Raw genomic sequence first — 14,940 nt, 5'->3', positions numbered from 1 at the left:
TGGAGGAGAAGGAATTACAAAGTCAATAATTTTGCAAGGAAGAGTCAATTGGCATAACAAGCCCTTTAAAAAGCAACAACTGTGACAGTATGAAGCCAAAGCCTGAAAAGTGTCATGATCACATGCTCACCGCTCTGTTTGGCCCAGTGGTGCAAACAGGTGCTCTTGACCAGCGTCTCGTCCACCTTCCCTCCCGACATGTTGTCCATGAACTGCCGGCCGTGCTCCAGGGCCATGTAGCAGTCGCTGTGGAAGTCCCGTTCCTCGACGCGCACGCACGGTGGCGCCGTGGGCATCGCACCGGGCACTCCCACGCCGCCGCCACTACCACTGCCCGTGCTGTCGGCCTCTACGCTCGTGATGGGCGAGAAGGGGTTGGTGCACTGGTCCTGCAGGAGCAGGATGAGCTCGTCCGGCACGCGGTCCTTGCCGCCGACGCCGCCCGTCCTCTCCAGCGAGGACATGCGCAGCACCTCGAAGCGCTTCTCCGCCTCGCGGCCCACGTCCGAGCCGCGGCCGATGATGTCCAGCTCGTCCTCCAGGAAGAGGCCCGAGCCGTTGCCGTAGCGGCGGTTGACCACGGCGCTGAAGCCGCAGCTGCACGGGTACTGCGCCTCCATGTTGGGGTCGGCGATGTAGACGCCGACGTCGGCGCCCTTGATGTTCATGTTGCACACGCACACGCAGCAGCTGTCGAAGCTGCAGTCGCGGAACAGGTTCATGACCGACTCGGACAGGATGAGCGTCACGTAGAGGCTGTGCGCCTCCGGGATCGACGGCACGGTGGCCGGCTCCACCGAGTTGAGCGGCCGGCACGTGGAGGGCGTCGACGCCGGCGAGTAGAGGTCCGAGTTGTCGTACTTGAGCGAGCCCTGCACGCTGGAGGGGCCGCGGGGCGTGCGGGGGGTTCGGGGCGTGCGGGGCGTGGGCGCCGAGAAGCGGGGCGTGGCCGGCGAGGGCAGGATGCCCGTGGCGGCGCTGTTGCTGGGCGGCGCGCTGTTGGACATGAAGGGCGTGTGCGTCTGCGGCGTGTATGATTGGCTGTAGTCCTGCTCCATGGCACTGCCCACACTGGGGATGTTACTGCAGGCAGAGAGAGAGAGAGAGAGAGAGAGAGAGAGAGAGAGAGAGAGAGAGAGAGAGAGAGAGAGATGATGACCAAAGATGGAGAGCAAGAGAGAGATGGTGGCAAAAGAGAGGGACAGCGTGAAAGAGAGAGAGACATAAAGATAGACAGGGGGAAGGTAAACAAAGAAGCAGCTTGTCAGATGATGCAATAAAAAAATTATTGCACAATTTGCATTTTGCTGATGATATAACAATATTCATGATAATGTATTACACTGCAACTCTCATGGAACCAACGTGCTTTATTGTGTTGACATCTGCTAAACAGCTTGGAGAATTCCCCTTCAATTCTTTACCTTTCCTGTTAACTTGAAAAATCCCAAATCACCTCACATAATTATTCCGTGATGCTGTTATCTTTCAGAATTTCCCTCTGCAGCAGTTGCTTATTAGCTTTGACTAGTTCACTAAAAACAAACCACTGTTTGCCTGCCAGGCACACGTCCATGTGGCTCGTAAACATGTCGCCAGTGTCTGTATCAAAGGCAACAGAATGTCTGGCTGAGAAGAATGGTTGTGAGATGAGGGATTGGGGTTTGGGGTTTGGGCGAGTGGGTTTTTAGCACATTGTTTACCGGCGCTGTTGACATACATGAGAATGACTAAGGAGCTAGAAGAGCTGGAGCCAGGAAAGCTACCCCCCGCCCCCATCCCAACACACACACACGGCTGCAGGGAAACGGTGTGTGCAGGGGGTCATTACAGACCGTGGGGAATACCAGTAGCATGCACAGTTGAAAAAAGGTTCAACAATGCTGCTTTTCTGCTCTTGAGGCCTCTGGTTCAGGACAAAAGCGCATACTGCTGGACGCTGTCCAATGCGACATGCTTCCCCCATTCCCATTAACTTCCTGTTACACGTACATAGATCACCACACCAAACAGAGATGGTATTTGGAACAAGCCAAGCAAATAAAATAAAAAAAAACTGCATACCTGTGTTTCTGTCTGTGTGTGTGTGTGTGTGGTTTTATTAATATAAAGTGGACCGGAGCCTGTAAACATGTTAACAAACGCGAGGGCTGAGGGGGCGGAGAGGATCCGGAGACATGAGGCGCTGAGACCGGGGCCACCGTGTGATGGGTGTGGGAGGGCAGCCTCAAGCCGACGCAGTCTCCATGAGGAAAGCGCTATTTTTGGACAGGCAGGCGGCAGGCAGGCAGGCAGCTGGGAGAAGTGAAAGCACAGCTTGTCCCACAGATTGTGTGTGTGTGAGTGTGTGATTGAGTATAACTGTGCGTGTGTGTGCGCTTCCTGGTGGCCTTTAAACACAGCCAGGGTCCTCAGTGTTTGAAGCAGCGACTGTGTGCCAGCTGCAGGTTATAAAAGCAGTCCGCCCGGCTTATAAAGGATCTGCCTTTGACTTTAACTGCCCGAGATTTTACTGCCGGGCTTAGCACCACTTTCACACAACGCACTCTAAGTCACTCCTGCCGCCTCTTCTCTCCACACCACTAGAGTGCGTAGGGCAGGGGGTCGGGGTGAGTTTGGTTACTTCACTTTATGTGTGCTACTTATTAGCCCTTTCTTCTTGAAAAGCTTGTGCTGCGTCATTTGAAGCTTTAGCTGTGGCTTGGCTCTTTAAACGAGTGTGCGAGCTGTCATCTAAGAAGCTGATTGTTTGGGTGGGAGCAGAGCAGCACTGGGGACACATTCTACTGGGCGACTCAACTGAATCGCAAACAGCCCAATCTCAGCCACTGCTCGCTCTCTCTCTCTCAGGTCACGGGCACATCAGTGGGGGAAACCGCTTTGATGAGCTAATTAATTGACCCTTTGATGAAGGCGGCATAACTTTAGTGTCTGGCAACCAGGGTCCTGAAACGCCAACTGCTACCACCTTCCATCTAAATGACAAATTATCCCCGAGAAGCAGTTCCATCTATTCCCAGGAGATTTAATATCTAAAGGTTTCGAGTTTGAGCCTCATCATTGTCCCACTGAATTAAGCTCTTTACTGAGAAGCTGTTGAATAATACAGCAAAGCATTTTTTCAACAGGGTGGAGGATCGAAGGCCAATGGAGGGCAAATCTCCAGGGTATTGCCTTTGCAGGTAAGAAACTAAGGGCTGAACCAAAAAGTGCAATATGTATAGCATTCACCATTGACCTAGCCATCTGTGCTTCTCAATTCAAGCCCTCTGGTGATTTGGTTTATTCATCAAAAAAGCTTTGGCCATTTGTACAAAGTCTGGGTATGGATTTACTGTTGCTTTTTTGATTTTTTTAACGTGTCAACATGAGATTTGTTTTTTTTGTTTTTTTTTGTAGAATACTGCTGATAAATAAAACAAAAAAACGCACACACAAACACCGACACACATAGCCAGCCACACATGCACCCACACCCACACACACACAGTGCGCTGCTTACCCATCCTTGCTGAGGAAGGTCATGGATGGCATGGAGTTGAGCAGCTCCAGCTTGCCCACGGTCCAGCTAGGTCTATAGATGCACTCGTCGGGCACCTTGATGGGCTGCATACACTGGCTGGGCAGCATCTTGAGCGGAGCGAACATGGAGCAGCCCACGAACGCCTGGCACAGGTCTGCCTTGTACACGAACGAGAAGTCCTGCACAGGGAGAAGAGGAGGAAGTGGTGACCACACAGCACTGCACTTTTTTTACACCACCTTATGACACATTCCAGAGAAGCTCGAAACCTTTTCATTTTTCATGTGTTAATCTGAATGACACTCTTTCATTTGAAGCACCTATTAGAATCAGTGTCTTTGCTCAGCTTGAGTCGTGGCGTTTGTCTTCAGGCTCTTGTCGCGCAGGGGGTTCTGAGCTTAAGCTCTCAATCAGTCACAAATCAGGCCGCTGAACCAGAGGTGAGGCCACTCCAGAGCCAATCAGCTCCGTTAATCAGTCCATTAAGTGCATAGCAGAGGGGGCCTGAGGGACTCACTGATGACCAGGCGGACACATTACATCTCAGCACAGACAGACACACTGCTTGCCTGGTCATGCTTCCTGGTCAAACGAGTTTAAGCCTAAATCTGTCTAGTAGATGCTTGTATCCAATGTCACTTAAAATCACTCCTAATGGCCATATTACAATGAGGCTAATTATAATGGCTATAATAACAACTATATTCCTTGGTTAATGTGCTATTCCCTCCTATGGGAAGCATAACACTTAGAACAAAACAATTCTGGACAGATTAACCAGAAAACAATTCTGGACAGATTGACCAGATAGAAGGGGGGATGCTGGGAGATGTAGTCAAGAGTCACCTTGATCTCCGAGGGCTTGGGGCTGCAGAAGCTCTCCTCCACCTCCATCTTGAACTGGCCCCCGAGCATGGCGGCCCCGTCCAGCGAGGTCATGCCGGTCCCGGGGTCGTTGCTGCCGTAGTCCTTGCTGCCCATGTTCATGGGGGAGTAGCCCATGATGTGCTGCTCCAGAGAAGGTGGAGTGGGGAACATCTGGTGCAGGTCGGCAGAGCCTGAGGGAGAGAGAGAGAGAGAGAGAGAGAGAGAGAGAGAGAGGGAGAGAGAGGGAGAGAGAGGGGAGAGAGAGAGAGAGAGGGGAGAGAGAGAGAGAGAGAGAGATCAGAGTAGCTAATGAGTATGAGAAGTTGTTATTGAAACAATCTGCAACAGTATGAGTGCTTAACTTATTTGCCTATTTCTTGCTACCACAGACGCTGTTCTCCCCTTATCCCTGCCTGCTTTTTCGGTCCCTAGACATACACTGTGGACTCACCCTTGACGTTTCTCATCCTTACATGAAATCTGTTCATGTCTTCTCATGACTCTGCTGTGCCCTCAAACAGACGTATCTACAAATCATGTTACATGTATGCAAACGGGAGAGGCCGAGGTTATCCTATGAACCTGCATTTACTAGTTACCACCACAGCACCAAGTCACACGCAGTGTTTAAGTACAGACTCTCCAGGTTCATTTTGTATAATGACTTGCAAAGCCCTCCAATCTAATCAGATCAGCAACAACATACATTAAGCAGTATATGCATATAAGATGACTCCATTAGTGTAATTGTTTAAGAGTGAAAGTCGAGAAGTTCGAGATGTGCAACAAACACATTTCGATACATCCCTCATCAGGCCACTCGCTTGAGGTGACCCGTTTCTGGAGGACTGGGAGAGAGAGAGGGCTATGCGGGGACAAGGTTGCCATGTACCGGCGAGTCCCTAACTAAGGAGTCCATCCCAAGCCGCCAAGTTTGTTTTCACGTAATTAATGATGCTGAGAAGGGCACAGGGAGAAGAGCTTCCATTGTACTGTGTAATCGCTTTTCCCTGATGAACACCGGCATAAACGACTTGTGCTGAGTGATAAAATAACAGAGTGAGAGAGAGAGAATGAGTGACAGAGAGACACAAGAGATAGAGAGACTGAGAGATAGAATGAGAACGGAGAGGGGGACGGAGAAAGAGATGGCTTACTGATGCAGGACACAGGGTCCAGCGTGGCCGGCTTGGGCTCCTTGGCGCCGAACTTGTCGTCGGTCCCGTTGACACCTCGCCTGGCACCGGGCTGCGGAAGCGACCATTCACATACACACACATCAAATGAAATCTCCCGTCCATAAAGCGGATTTGCAGAAAAGTAATTAATTATACTTTAAGAGCTGCCGATAGAGCCAAAAATGACCGGAAATTCTGAGAAGGGCAGAGAGAAGAAGGGGGGGGGGTTAACGGGGAAAAAATTCCCACAAGCGAGCTGCCAAGACGTGCCATTTTATGTGAATGATATTTGGAGGGATTAAAATGGGAGCTGGATCAGAAGGGCCCTCACAGTGGAGGCTCTCTGCTCAGTGTTGGCTGGGCCTGGTATAGCCCCCTCTGGTCAGTACGGAGGTTGGCTCGCCACTACTGAAATCTCCCTCACACCCAGCCAAGTGGAGGCCTTTACGCACATGCCCATTCACTGGGGCACCTAAGGCCCGGGGAACCTGACTGGAACAGGAACAGTAGCCACCACGGCATTGTTTGTTTGTTTGTTTAATTTAATTTAAGGCCATTTCCGCAACTAAGGCTATTTAATGGCCATTGTGTATTATAGAAACTTAAATATGTTTTTTAAAATCTATGCTAGTAAGATATTCTAAAACCTTCAAAGGTGGGACCTTACTAAAACATCAGCTATAGAATTTTGATGATAAAATTGTTTGTTTTTGGTTTTCAAGGCTGAACAACGGATCAAAAAATATGTCTCACTGACAGGAGCGCTTTTGCAAAATTGGCATAATAGAGGATTTTCACCACTCAATAGAAAGCTATGAGTGAATCTTGAATGTCCTATACGGCATCTGGTATAGACTATTTGATCGTGTCTGGATTGAAAAGAAAAAAAATAGTCTCTTCCTTACAGTAGGATGGATTTCGTATAGCTTGTTGTTGGTACATTGGTCCCATTCAGATTGCCACTTATCTGTGATGTCGTCGCTGCATTGTGTCGGGAATGAAACCGTGGACTAACACCTACATATCACAGAGGCTTGTTGGGTAGCACTACAGCTAATGGGCTATTTATTGTGGTTTGGCAGCGGCATGTGTGGGGTGGGTTTGGGGGATTGGGGGGGGGGGGTAAGCACCGCTGAGGGGATGGAGACACTGACCGTGAGCTCATCCTCGTCCGAATTGAAGAGGTTGTCCAGGTCGTTCATGGAGACGGCCAGGTCTTTATCGTGGATCAGGCTGGCTGGGGCGGTGCGACTGAGGGGTGTTGTACGCTGAGGGTCTATAGGATAGACACACACACACACACTGGGCATTAACACACAAAGCACTCACAGCTATACAAATATTCACAGAAGACAACCAGCAGAGGCTTTTGTGAAGTGCCTAAGCCAATCAAAAAGCTTTCACTTCCTCTCTGAATTCCAGACTCGCTACTCCTTTCCTTCCAGCAGATTATGATCACTGCGCAAGATTATCCCAGAGGCATTAAAGTATTTAGAAATGAAAAGGCCAACTTGTAAAACCAGCATTGTGAAGCCTTCAAGTTCTGGCTGTCGAAACGAAACATCACCTTGCATGGCCTCTTCCAGAAAGAATAGCATTTAAAAGCAAAAAGCTTTTTATTAAGTACACAACACTTTAACTTGGCAATGGAGAAGTGTCACCTTTGACCCCTTCTGTATCTCAGTAGAGCTTCGCCTTATCTGCAGGAGTCTAAGGGGTGAGCGAGGTAAATAATGCTGCAAGGGGCGTTTGCAAAGGCTGCTGGGACAGTACAGATCCTCCCAACTCTGACCCAAATTTGGCCAAAAGAAAGAGAATGTCAAAAAAAGTAAGTTCTCACCGTCTGAAGATCCAGATCCACCATCTTCCCCCTGGAAGAAAGAAATTCATATGATTAATGGTCTGCGCGCACGCACACACGCACAGATGCACAGACGCACGCACACACACACACGTGCGCACACACACACACACTAATACTTCCAAGACTAAAAGAGTGGTGATGCACCAACACAAAGAAATGGATGATGGCATGAGCCTTTTCAGCAAATAACTGCATTCTACTCATCAAACTTACAACTGCTTTATTAACCAGTGCATAACAACAGCGGAGACAGCCCTAGTACTTAGTCCGTTTCAACCTTCCGAGTACATCAGCCTGGCTCTACTGCTACCAAACTAACAGCACTCTTGATGCTGAGCATCCTTGCTGCTTTGAGCACTGAAAGGGAGGCATCCCCCTGCCTTGTTTATCAATACACTTAAAAACAAGCTAGACGAAAACAAACTCCAGCTTTTGTAGAAGTGCTTCTACAATTAGAGACCATCAGATAAACACGGGCAAAAAAATACTCTTAATAGGTCTGCTGCTGTGTGTAGATCTGCCTGTACAGATGTACACACACACACACACACACACACACACACACACACAGACACACACAGACACACACAGACACACACAGACACACACAGACACACACAGACACACACAGACACAGGGAGAAAGCAGTGCTGAGAGGGAATGCTATGTTCCAGCCATTGATTTCCTTACGCCTGAGGGTATTATCAGTATGAGAGGGTTTTAATCTGTTTGTCCATACAGGCCCCTGTCACAACCAGCAGCCGGCGGAGAAGAAGGACAAAACACCAGCAAGCACAGAAAAGCATTAATGATGGAGCCCAGGGAGGAAGATAAAAAACAACAACAAAACAGATGCATCCTTGTTGGGTAGATTGCTGTCCAGTGGCTAATTATGAGGCTAGCTTACTGCCTATGCACGGTGCACAAGCACACACGACCACCCGGATTACTCACTACACTTGTTGCTGCAGCTTTATGTGCTGTGTGCCTGTTCTTGAGGCCTCTAGTTTATCTCCCCATTGGTGTTTTTTTTTTCTCTGTTCTGCCCAGATTCCTCTTTGTCTGTTGCTGACAGACTCGACCAGCAGCGTCACTGGACAACACTAATCTGGGGCTCCTGTGACCGCACTGCGGAGGACAACGGAAGCACGTGCACCTTCTGTCTGTCTCGGCTGGAGAGAACTCCAAGTACAGGTGCCGCGGCCTCATTAAAGAGGAGTCTGCAGCGTCTAAATGAAGTGATCAGTGAACTGCTATAAATAAAAAAAAGAAAACACACTGACACGGGAGCCATAACCCTTTTTAGCCTTGCAGTCTCTGAGCAACAATTCCCAGTGTTGCTGTATTCTGAGCAATGATTCCCTTTCCTCTCTGTGGACAGGCAAGTCCTGTTCCATTATCTAGGTCAACAGCATTCATTGGGCCCACCTTGAGAGTGGCTCTGAATGCCATTAATGCATAGAACACCTACATAGCAGCGCACGGCCGCTTCGCATTCAGCTAATATTTTTGTACAGACGAGCGAGGTAGTGTTAATTTTGTCACCTATTTTTAATTTAGTCTTAGTCTTGTGGCTTTAAATGTCCTTTTTTTAGTCTTTGTCATATTTAGTCATTCAAAATATCATTTTTTTGTTAGTCAAGTTTTTTAGTCAACTAAAAGTCTCGTAATTTTAGTCTAGTTTTAGTCAAAAGAAAACTAAAGCTATCTTAGTCAGTTTTAGTCAAAACATTTCAGTCTTTTTTTTATAACAAATTATTTCAGTCAGTCAGTATGTTTACATGCACAGGTAAGTCGAGCTACAGTTATAGCTCGGCTGGGATTTGACCATAGACAGTAAAAGATTTGACTGGACCACTGTCATGATCTTCGTGAGACCAGTGTTTCACAAAGTGTGGTCAGGGGACCACTGGTGGTCCGCAAGCTATCCCAAGTGGTCCACGGGAGCAGACCTGGTAAAATATAATATAGATGAGTTGTTTGCAATATTGAACCAACTTGTATGTAAATTCAAACAGTTCTACAACACTGTCTATGTCAGATATGCCAGTTTAAAAATCATATGAATCCTCTGACACAATTAAGCAAAGTGCAAAGACAATAAGCAAGGTGGTTCAGTGAGTATTGTGTAGGCTAATATACTGCTAGGTCTCTTTTTTAATTGTTTTTAGCTATAGGTAGTCCGTCGTTTCTTTTTTTATTGATTAGTTAAGTGGTCCTTCATCTGAAAAAAGTTTGAGAAACACTGTCTTAGACTCAAGTATGAATGTTTACTCCGGCCACGCTTAGATGGCAATATCTACCAAACATAACACAAACTCTCTATCTTAGCTAACTTTAGCTTAACTTTCCATATTAGCTTACTTGCTAGCAAACTTTGCATCATCAGTGTAACTAGTTAAATAGTTGACATTACTTGCTGAAAATTTTCGCATGGACATTCTGGGGATGTTAATCTGTATATGTATGAGAGAAGCTTCAACTCTGGGTATGTAGCATTGTGGCCTAATGCCTAGGTTGTTAGCTTGCTAACTCTGGCAGAAATCTCCGGTGTTCTTGTTCCATGTGGTTTAGGTACAGGGTTGCAGAAGAGAATGTCTAGTTGCAGCAACAGCCGTGGATCTAGCCTACAGGAAAGCTGCTGCATGAACCTGAACTCATTGAATATTTTGAAAACGTAACAGCTATTCTGGCTTCTCATTTTTTAGGCGAAAATGAAGAGAGATTTTATCTTAGTTTTTATTTCATACAAAACATTTTAGTCTAGATCTTTTTTAGGTCAGCAATAATGCATCTTAAGATAGTCTTAGTCCAGTGATGTTTCAGGACATTAGTGCAGTCTTGTCATCGTCTCGTCTTAGTCATGGAAAAAAAGGTTGTTGACGAACATTTTTTCTCTAGTCTCGTCTGACGAAATTAACACTAGAGCGAGGCAATGAATGAGCGGCTATAAAAAGAGCAGTGTGCCTCTCCATCAGTCGTCCTCTGTGAGAGATTTTCTATCTGCTTTCATAAGAGGCCCAGGAATAGAGATCTGAAGGTTGAAGATTGTGAGGAAAAAAGTTGGATAAAGAGAATATATAAATATATCAGAAGAACAGAGAAACAAGAAAGAAAGAGTGAGAGAATGAGGGAGAGAGAGAAAGGGAGTGAGAGAGAACGAGGGAGTGAGGGAAAGAGTACAAGAGAAAAGATAATGGCTTTAATGTGTAGGTGAGGGGGTTCAGGCCCACCTTGTGCTTTTTCCCCGGCTCGCGTTCTCTCCCTGACTTGATCGCTGGCTGGTTGATGGAAGGAAGAAGAACTTGGCGGCCGCCGTCTTTCAGGCGTCTGGTCCACTGGACTCGAGGTCGCCGTCGGAGATGGTGGCTGACGACAGGTACTTGTTCCGCTGCTGGACGTACATCTGCACGCGCTCTTCCGACACCTTCAGAGGCCTCTTGGACGTGGCCATCAACCTGAGGAACACACACGCACAGCTAAAAACTCATACAGGTGTTTCATAGAGATGACATATCAGCAGCAGCAGAGCTGCTCAATATAGACTATTAGGTTCCACATCATCCATCATTACATTGGCAGAGGATTCAACAGGCAGATCAATCAATTACAGATAAAAGGCTATGATGAGAATTGCAGTGCGAATGAAACTGGTCCATGTGCTGATATGTCTGAACGAGTGGCATCATCCCAAAGAGCATAACCGGTTATTAACACTAGTAATAGTCTGGGAGTTGCAATAAAGGACACCACTGGCAGAGGCGCGTGATCACAGGCCCATAGCCTGTTGTCTGGGTTTGCTTTTGGGTTTTCTCAGGAGTGAAGATGGTGTCAAATTCCTCTAGAGGATGAGACAGACTACTCAAGCTTATGTCCTGTCTCTCGGACCGCTCTCACACACCACACACACACACACACACACACACACACAATACCAGAGGGCTCGGATCCTGATAAGGGCTGACTGGTCACTAATCTCAGTTTTACAAGCTCAGGTTTTACTGCCCGAGGATAAACCAGGAGAACAGGTGAGAGGGAGGTCAACAAAATAACTCATCATCGCTCCCTGAAGGAAAAGCTCCCTATCTATAAGGAAAATAATAATGAGTGAAGTGGAAATAATAATAATGTAAAGGAATGAGGAGGAGAGAGTAAGGGGTGTGTGAGGGAGGTGAGGAGGAGAGAGTAAGGGGTGTGTGGGGGAGGTGAGGGGAGGAGAAAGGGGGTGTGTGAGGGAGGAGAGAGTAAGGGGTGTGAGGGAGGTGAGGGGAGGAGAGAGTAAGGGGTGTGTGGGGAGGTGAGGGAGGAGAAAGGGGTGTGAGGGAGGTGAGGGGAGGAGAAAGGGGGTGTGTGAGGGAGGTGAGGGAGGAGAGAGTAAGGGGGTGTGTGAGGGAGGTGAGGGGAGGAGAGAGTAAGGGGTGTGTGGGGAGGTGAGGGAGGAGAAAGGGGTGTGTGAGGAGGTGAGGAGGAGAAAGGGGTGTGTGAGGGAGGTGAGGGAGGAGAGAGTAAGGGGTGTGTGTGAGGGAGGTGAGGGGAGGAGAAAGGGGTGTGTGAGGGAGGAGGGGAGGAGAGAGAGTAAGGGGTGTGTGGGGAGGTGAGGGGGAGGAGGAGAAAGGGGTGTGTGATGAAAGTGAAATCTCCGGTCGCGCGAAGATGAAGGAAATAGGAATTAATGAAGGTGAAATAAAAGTGTGAGGAAGGTGATGATAAAATAAAGTGTGTCGAGATGAGAGAAATAAAATTAATGATGAGAGTGATGTGTCAAATATGAAGAGTGAAAAGGAAGGATCAGGCTCGCATCCTGATCTATTAATAATCGTTTTCAAGCTTTCTGGTTAGCTCAGACCAACATGGCCGAGAGCTCTGTCCACAAACACGGGTTCCATTAGTGATTTGCCCTTTCTGCTATTCATTTTCTGTAGTTCTTCAGAAAAGTGATAAAGTAAAGTGATCTGATCTTTCTGCTCATGTTGTATGGATGGGAAACAACGGTCGATCTAAAGCTGCTGGCATGTAAAGAACAAAGGTATGTTCAAACAGTGCAATGGGGTGGGGATTGGGGGTAACATTTAATTAGAGTTGAAGTCGAGATTCGAGAATAATTTAAAAAAAAAACATTCGCCCATCTTTTTGCTGAAAACACAAACATAACCACTATGCTGGAGTGCGTAGTAAATGTAGTCATGACAACCGTCTCCCACAACAATGGGGGAGTCCATAATGTGCATGTAGGTTACATAACTGCATTAAAAAAAAACAGCTGTAAAGGTGGCCTGGGAGAACATGCACACCTAAGGTTATACATTTCACACTCCATGTTCGACCCCAAGTCGAATGCCAGGCTAAGCTAAGCAATCCCCTAGGGGCATACAGTACATGCTGGCTATGATACTGGTTTTAAGCATGCTTTGCAGTGCTTACAGGGCAACTAAACAGTGGTTATTCTAAGAGGATGACAAGCAGTGGTGAATAGAAATAAATGCTAAAGCTGAGGCATTCTGTGTAGAAAAACAGTTTTACAGCCTGAAAAAGTTTAGAAGACCCTCGATATCTCTTTGTTCTGGATCTGGGGCCTTATAGAAAACCAATGGGCATGCAAACCAATGGGCATGGTCAAGTCACACTGAGAAGAAGTTTCTTCCATCCTACAAAGGGTCAGGCTAGGAATACTACTTTCATGGTATTAACCCATTTACTCCTAAAATGCCTGCTAAAAACACTTATAGAATCCTATGGCATTTTAGACTAAAATAAACCTTTTTCTGAAAAAAAAATACTAAAATTGTCAAGATCTACCAAATAAATATCCTAAGCCTCTGTAGCACCTAAGGAAACATGAAATAAAAAAAGCATGCTGCGTATGCAGCAACTTGAGGAGATAGGAGAATGTTAAGGTTGTGCAGCATCGGCCTTGAATGCCCAAACATTACTTGCAAGAAGATGAGGCATTTGGTGTTTGGGGACCTAGTCGTTATGTAGACAAACTGAAATAATATCAAGGGCTGCAAAAAATATGAAGACATTGGGTTCCGACACAAATATTTTACAGGCATTGGTTTTGGGACCCATTCATGATAAAAAAAAAAAAACAAGGTTTGAACAAAATCTGGTGCAGCAACACGGTGCAGCAACAACCTTATCTGATTTGATACTGAATGACCCATTTTTATTAAATCGGTCTGATCTCTGTACAGCAGTTTAATAAATTAGGCTGCCGTGTTTGAACACGGCCATATCCATAATCTGTTGTTCATAGCATAGAATAGCATCTCTAGAAATCTCTTACTGGGCATCCCACGAGGAAGTATGATGCTTGCAGCTATTCCAAGAACTCTATTTCTATGCAGCCAGCAAGCGCGACCATAAAAGATAGATTTGTATAGCTTGTCAGTCAGCCGTGGCTCAGACAGATGGTATTCAGACCAGACCGTCCAGGAGCTTACACATTGATACCACAACACTCAAAAGTACAGTCTGAACTGGTGGGGATCAAGGTCCACTTCAGGCACCCTGACTCTATAGACGTAGTTGCACATACTAGTGTTGGAGTGTGTGTTTACTAACAACTGTATATTTGCAGGGTGTATTTGGTTTTGTTTTGTGTGTGTGTGTGTGTGTGTGTGGGGTCGATAAGCCTGTTCTATGAGCAGCAGTGCTGGCCCTGCACATTAGTGCTGTATGATGTCAAAAGAGTGCATAGCAGCAGATTAACGTAGCGCATGAGACCAACACACTGGACAGAGAGAGAGAACACATTCTGAGTGGGAGCAGGTTTCGAAATAGAGGGAGGGGGGAGAGAGAGAGAGAAAATAGGGGGGAGAGAGAGAGAGAGTGCATCACTGCTCTTTCAAAAACATCCCGTATCCATCCCCACCCCTCCTCCCTCTCTGGTTAGAACATTTTGAACATGAAGTGCAGTGAGGGGGTCTAACTGTTAAGGGCTGGGGGGTGGCTGGGGTGGGGAGGTGACTCATTGGCAGGGTCAAGAGGAATGTAAAGAGTTGTGGGGGGTTGGAGTACAGGGGATTAGGGGCACCAACTCGACATGGGTGTGTGGCTGAGGGTGTGTGTATGTGTGTATGTGTTTCTCTCAGTGGGCTGGGTTGGGGAGGGGATAGGATGGGAGGGGAGGGGGTGTGTGTGCAGCTGCTCCTATCCCACACGGTCACCTCCGTTTTTCCCCCTCCCTCTGTAAACAACCGCCATGCTCACGCTGACCCGACAAAGCCTCCAGCAGGGAGGGCCAGCGCCCCCCCACACACACATCAGATCTCATCGGCTCCACTCACTCAGTGACGGACACGATGCCGTCCTGGCCCAGCGCGGCCTCCTCACGCAGCTTGTCGCCGGGCAGCGCCGGCGTGGGGAACTCGGCGTTTTTCCTCCGCGGCAGGTTGAAGAAGCGCCACGGCGCGTGGCTCCCTCCTCCGCCGGACCCTCCTCCGACCTCCTCCTCCATACTGACGGCGGCGCCCACGTGATTGGGCCCCAGGAGACTCGAGGGGTGC

General features: G+C 47.6%; 1 protein-coding gene across 1 annotated transcript in view; it reads right to left on the bottom strand.

Moving 5' to 3' along the window:
* The window catches only part of med13a (mediator complex subunit 13a), a 68,321-nt gene that overhangs the window by 13,493 nt on the left and 39,888 nt on the right, over nt 1-14,940 (bottom strand). The window contains 9 exon segments of the mRNA XM_048229068.1: nt 131-1,083; nt 3,503-3,702; nt 4,370-4,581; nt 5,548-5,638; nt 6,723-6,844; nt 7,409-7,439; nt 10,666-10,725; nt 10,728-10,890; nt 14,722-14,939. Of these exon segments, the coding sequence (XP_048085025.1) occupies nt 131-1,083; nt 3,503-3,702; nt 4,370-4,581; nt 5,548-5,638; nt 6,723-6,844; nt 7,409-7,439; nt 10,666-10,725; nt 10,728-10,890; nt 14,722-14,939 (2,050 nt within the window).

Source organism: Alosa alosa, chromosome 2 (genome assembly GCF_017589495.1).
Source record: "Alosa alosa isolate M-15738 ecotype Scorff River chromosome 2, AALO_Geno_1.1, whole genome shotgun sequence".
NCBI classification, from domain to species: Eukaryota; Metazoa; Chordata; class Actinopteri; order Clupeiformes; family Clupeidae; genus Alosa; species Alosa alosa.
Note: the sequence above shows the minus strand (reverse complement) of the source record. Positions and strands in the feature narration are given on the sequence as shown.